Source organism: Culex quinquefasciatus, chromosome 2 (genome assembly GCF_015732765.1).
Source record: "Culex quinquefasciatus strain JHB chromosome 2, VPISU_Cqui_1.0_pri_paternal, whole genome shotgun sequence".
Lineage (NCBI taxonomy): Eukaryota > Metazoa > Arthropoda > Insecta > Diptera > Culicidae > Culex > Culex quinquefasciatus.
This window is the reverse complement of record NC_051862.1, coordinates 65,678,501-65,684,363: the sequence shown is the minus strand read 5'-3', so window position 1 is coordinate 65,684,363 and position 5,863 is coordinate 65,678,501. Positions and strand designations below refer to the sequence as shown.

General features: G+C 44.2%; 1 protein-coding gene across 1 annotated transcript in view; it reads right to left on the bottom strand.

The window, feature by feature from the left end:
- The window catches only part of LOC6043534 (protein regulator of cytokinesis 1), a 3,196-nt gene extending 1,490 nt beyond the window's left edge, over positions 1-1,706 (bottom strand). Inside the window, exons 1-3 of the mRNA XM_038257020.1 lie at positions 1,610-1,706; positions 1,100-1,497; positions 1-1,042 (exon numbers count right to left, since the gene is read on the bottom strand). The exon at positions 1-1,042 is cut by the window's left edge and continues 271 nt beyond it. Coding sequence (XP_038112948.1) covers positions 1-1,042; positions 1,100-1,497; positions 1,610-1,653 — 1,484 coding nt within the window. The 5' untranslated portion in view covers positions 1,654-1,706. The remainder of the gene's footprint in view (positions 1,043-1,099; positions 1,498-1,609) is intronic.
- Positions 1,707-5,863: the final 4,157 nt, after the last annotated feature.

The following is a 5,863-nucleotide window of genomic DNA, read 5'->3' as shown; positions in this document are numbered from 1 at the left end:
GCAATACTGGTGTGTTTGAGCATGGTTTCGGCGGTGCGCGGAGTTCGCGTGAGTGCCGCAGTTCGGTTCGCCGCCGTCGGAGTGGCCATGTTGGCCTTTTTGCGGGCGCTCGAAACCATTAGCTTGCCCTCTTCGCGCTTCTTCCACTGCTCCTGGACGATTTCCTCGATGGATTCGCCAAAGACGGTGAATTTGCGCTTGTTTTCTTCCTCGTATCGCTTGCAGGCCTCCAGCAATCGCGTCTCGATCTTGGGCAGCTGAATACTGATACGTTTGCGTTCCTTCTCCTCCTCGAGCAGCTTTCCGCCGCGGTTGTTGTAGCGGGATGGGTCGCTCGACTTCTGCTCCAGCAGGATCATCTTGTCCCACATTTCTCTTCGCTGCTCAACCAGCGCAAAAATCGTCTCATTTGTCCGGTAAAAGTCCTTCAAATCGTTCAGCTCCATCTCGTGCAGCGTCAGTAAGTCCTCGTTGTAAACCTCGCTCTTGAAGGTGGAAAATCGGGACCGTTCTTCGTTCGACTTGAGGCACTTGTCCCACCATTGCACGATCTCCACCCGAGTCTGCTCGATAAAGTTCTGAATGTTCTCCCGGCGCAGCGTTTCGCACCGGTCCAACTCCGCAAACAGTTTGTCGTAGGTGGCCTGAGTGTACTCGTTATACTTCTCGTACCGCTTGACGTGCGACGGACTGACCGCCAACACGTTCCACAGGTTGGCCAGCTTCGCCCTCGCCCGGTCAATGTTCTCCTTCAGGTCATCGTACCACGCGCCGACCTGCTCGTGCAGACAGCGCAGATCGTGCAAATTTACCCGCGTCGGCGGAAAGTTCAACGCCTCGGTCAGGTCCTGCTCGCGCTCCGTCTGCGGAACAATCCCCAGGTGGTTCATCATGATTTTGATGTCGCGGCGCATCGTCGCGATGTCGTCGAACCGCTGCAGCTTCTCCGCGCGCAGATTGTCCAGGTACGTGCGGAACTCGCACATGGTGGCCTCCGAGGGCAGGGGGTCCTTCGGCAGGTTGCGCAAGTCTTCGCCGAGTTCTGCAAGAGTCATGATATTAAACGATATGAAAATGAAGATCCACAAAACAAAATTACCTTCACACAGCGTCTCCTGCTCAAACAGGTACTCCTCAATCAGCTCGTGGCGATGTTTAAGCTTCTCGCGCATCTTCTCCAAACTACGATCCAGCGTTATCTGCACTAGGTGCAGCGGCATCCCCGGCTGCTCGTCCCCGACCCCGTCGACCGTGTCTTCCTTCAGCAGCCGCCTCAAGTTGGCCGCCTCCCGCCGCAGCCCGTCGATCGTCTGCAGGATCTTCGTTTTGCGATTCTCACTCTCCTCGTACACCTCGTCGAAAAACGTTTGAATGTGCTCCGGCAGCCGGCTCATGTGGTCCTGACAGATCTGCTCGTCGAAGATCTCCACCCACAGGTCGCGCATCCGACGCACCGAACCGACCATGATTGTGTGCGCCTGCTCGATAACATTTTGCCTGCAAACCAAAACATTTCAACATAAACAAATCGGCACGCGACCCCACTTCCAGGAATCGACGATTCCCGTTAATCGCAGTAACCCAACGATGTCTCAAAAACACAACTCACTCAACTTCCTCCAACGATTCCATCACGACAATGGACGCATCCATCCAGATTCAGACTTTTCACCAAACAACACTCGTCCTCCACCCGTCCCAAAAAAAACACGTAACTTTCTTCCAATTCTAATGTCCCCCGGGGGATTACACTACGTGGCGTCGATTCCACCCAAATCCAATCACATTTGCGGCCAGATTTTAACAAAATATTCACTTTTTTCGCACGAACCACGACCGTTTTGAAAATTCACTGCCTTCAGGTAAAATGTGCAGAGCGCGACGTTAAAAGACGTTGGACGAACCGGTTCGGGGAAGCTTCTGCGAGAGCTTTTGAAAAAGTGGTGTTGCCTGATTAGCATGAAGATCAAAATGGCGCAGGGGTGGGATTTGGCTAAAGGAAATTCGAAGCATTTGCGTTACCTAAAATAGTAAAATTAAATTCAAAGCTATCGGTTTTTAACAAATTTAAACTTTTACAATAATTTTCGCTTTAGAAAATCGCAGCATTACCAACGAAACATACCATAGAGGTATCTACGTGCGCATGTATTGCGTGTACGTACAAGAAAAAGATTGAAGTTAATCCCAGACACGAGAATTTCTTACAGAATTGGTTCTGCTAGAATCCTGCTAGAATGATTCTAGCAAGCCTGTCAGATTTCGGCTAGAATTTTGCCAGAATGTTCTAACAGAACAAAACCTGTCGAAAATGACGTCATTTTGAAGAACCGCTTTGTGGCGAATGTGTTTGCCACCAAAACCATCTCATCGGCGAACTTGTTCGATCAAGTTCATTTTTACTTTTCCGTTGAAGCAAGATGTCGCGTTTTCCAGCACCGCCTGTTTTTGGTAAGTTAATTTATGTAAAAGAATAAATCATCCACATTAATAAACATTCCGCTTTTTATTTTAACAGGATATTGCTGGGAACCTGGTGAAAATCATTTCCATTTGCCGGAGCGTCCCCGAGAAATGCAAGGCACTCCGCGATCTGCAAGTGTATCCGATGCAGCACACCAAAATCAGCAAGAAAATCACCACATTTGTTCCCCGGGGCGGCGGGAGAAAACGACAACCCTTGGCGCTAGTTTCGATCGTCGTCGGCTATTAAATACGTTGATGAGAAGAATCAATGTGCCACAGTGAAACAGTGATAAAAAACATTGTGTTAACTTAAGATGTTGTAACCTTCTTTACTTTACAATACATAAATGTTTCTATAAGTTTTATTTGGCAAACACAAGCTAGAAAAACTCCAAAATCCTCAAAAAATCGTTTCTTGTATTTTCTAACAAAATTCTAGCAGGATTCTAGCAGAATTTTTTGCCATTTCATTCTAGCAAAATTCTTACAGAATTCTAGCAGAAGGCCTGTCAGAATAGTTCTAGCTAAATTCTAGCAAGATTCTAACAGAACCGGTTGATTTCACCGGCTCCTGCTAGAACCAGTTATTGCATTTGAGCTAGAATTCTCTGAGAATTCTTACAAAGTTCTAGCAGGATGATGACATAGTTCTAGTAAGAATATTTTCGCTCTGCTGGAATTCTGTAAGAATCCTGTGAGAACACCGTGACTGGGAAATTTTGTCCGGCCAGCGAAATCAAATGGTGCGCTAGTGTGTGTACGCGAAACGTCATAAAGCTCTATAAATAACTAAGAAAAAACTTAATACAGTCTAGGCTTAACTATCCGAAATGCTCCCAATTTTTCAATAATAACGGATAACCCTGGAGGGTGCTTTGTCCTATCCCTCACCTAGACCAGACTACCCAGTTAACTCAATCCGAATTCCGTGTTCGAACCGGTTGTTGCGTTTGAAACGGAATTTGTATACGATTCTAATTAGATTCCGTTTCAGTGGCAAATGGGCAGTATTCATGATTGCTGAGAGTCGCAGGACTCTCGCCCTTTGCTATTAGTAAGTATCCAGCAAAGCAAAGGGTATAGCATGCATTTGATACTGTCAGCTCCCATTCGGCTGTGTTCTCGTCGCTGTCATGTTGTAAACTGGAGCCGAGGGAGGTCCTGTTGTGAATTCTAGTTGGAGGTGGTCCGAAGATCATTGAAGAAGGTAGAATTCGCCATCACCCAAGACACGAAGGCACGAAGGATAGACCATGTCTTGGGGGGTGAAAGGATGATAGGATTTAGTGATAATACCACAATTTTAATATTTGTCTTTCTCTCTTATTTCAGAGGATGCCTGTTCTGAGTTCTAAGTGTTGCAGAAGCCTTCCGCTCTACATAATGGAGCCTTCCTTCTATCATTTCCTGTATTTTGAAAAAGGTGATGCGCCGAATGTCGACATATAGTTTATCACACTTACTCCATACGGTGTGAGCGTGAAATGCTGTATGTTTGCAATTGGTGCATTGGCTATTTTCAAATCAGGCTAGATTTTTCCTATTATTTTAAGATAAAATTTAGTAAAATCTATCCATCTATTTATTTTTCTATTGCTATAACTTGTCTCTAACCCCATAAACTTTAACTACTCAATTATTTTAACTTGGAATCGCAATACATTATTGTAGAAATGTAACTGCTGAAAATAATTTGGTAAGAAATTTGGGCATAACTGTTAATATGATTAAAGGTACGTTCAAACTGTTTTATTATATATGTTAGCTATTCAAGTTTGTTTGTCTTGTCCCATTTTTCACAACTTCAGTTGTTTTCTAGTAAGCTTCTCGTTACAAGTTGGTAGTTCTGAAGGTTTCTATATTCTTTCTTTCTGTGTTAGTCTGTTATTCAATTTGATTTTATTTTGCATTGTACTTATCCCATTTTTTCTCTCTTTTTCTCTTTCATGTACCTTGCGAGCATACCGAAAAAGTCATTGTATCAGCCAACACACGAGTATTTTTCACAAAGCCGCGAAACAGAACAAGTATTTTTATAAGTGCGTGAATAACAATCGGTCGTTGAAGCTCAAAAAATGTGAGAACAATATCGCGTCGTGGTTAAGTGATAATAAGGCGAAGAAAGTAGACGACGATTCCGCATGAAGAATATAGCGGAAATTATGTGTTAATTGCACAATGGATGAAGGTTTGAAGTTGACACTATCAAAAGGGAATGGTAAGATGCAATAGTAATATTGCTAGGTTTGATAGTGTCAAAAGGTAAGATCAAGAAATAAGGATTATATGAACCTATATTGTCATAACTATTGTATTCACTGAAAATTCTATCCACTTTCTACCCCCAATGTGTCCTGCACTGGGGGTGCCTGGGGTAACTTCGAGTTGACCTGGGCCGCCCGAGGAATTATGTCGTAGGTGGTTCGTGTACTTCTCACTCACCTCTCCTCGCGGCAAGGTTTTCCGTAGGTTTACACTCGAACATGCAACATGGGACAGCATGAATCTTTAGCTGAAGCCGGACGAATGTATTCCGAAGTTACAGAATTACAGATTCTAATTAGATTCCGTTTCAGAATTCGGATTCATTTGACTGGGTAGCTGCCAGACCAAATCTGTCAGACCAAGACTGTCAGTTCAAAGAGTAAAAAGTAAACAATCTTGGTCTTTGACGTAGGTGTGTGTGTGTGTGTGTGCAACCAACCGAACGGGACCACGCGGCCGCTTCTTACAAATTGAGTTGTTTCCATGTATTTTTAGATCTACATTCTATTCATGCAAATAACTCGCATAGGCATTTGGAAGGTGTTAGCTCTGCCGAGCTTCGGTGACCCATTTCTACGCTGGCTAGCCGAGCGCGAGGTACTTCAGCTTTATCGACAAGCCCCGCCCTGAAGAACGTTTGCACCAATCGGGTTCAAACGTTATTTAGAACTTCCGAACCCTTGTCAAATGGACAAGGACCCAGCGCGTATATAGTTGGTAGTAACAGTATTCCTAATTCCAGTTATAGTTCACCAAGTCGCGATGGCCTAGTGATTAGCATTTTTGCTTACCAATCCAAAGGACGGGGGATCGAACCCCGACTCGAGCGACTTAGATTTTTCGTTCATGTTCAAAGTTTCAAGATTTATATTTCCTATCTTTCTCCTTGGGAGCAGATGGGAATCGAACCCAGGACCATTCGCTTACAAAGCGAACACCGTAACCAGTCAGCCACGGCCGCTCCCATCTTGGTCTTTGACGTAGGTGCACACAAATGAAGAAAAGAAAATTTTAAAAAGATTTTTTTTTTCAATTCAATAACTAGTTTTAGGTAGCAAAATTACATGTACATGTGAAATGATAAAAAAGGTAAAAAAATCCAGATTTAGGTCCTAAAACTAAATTGTTCACA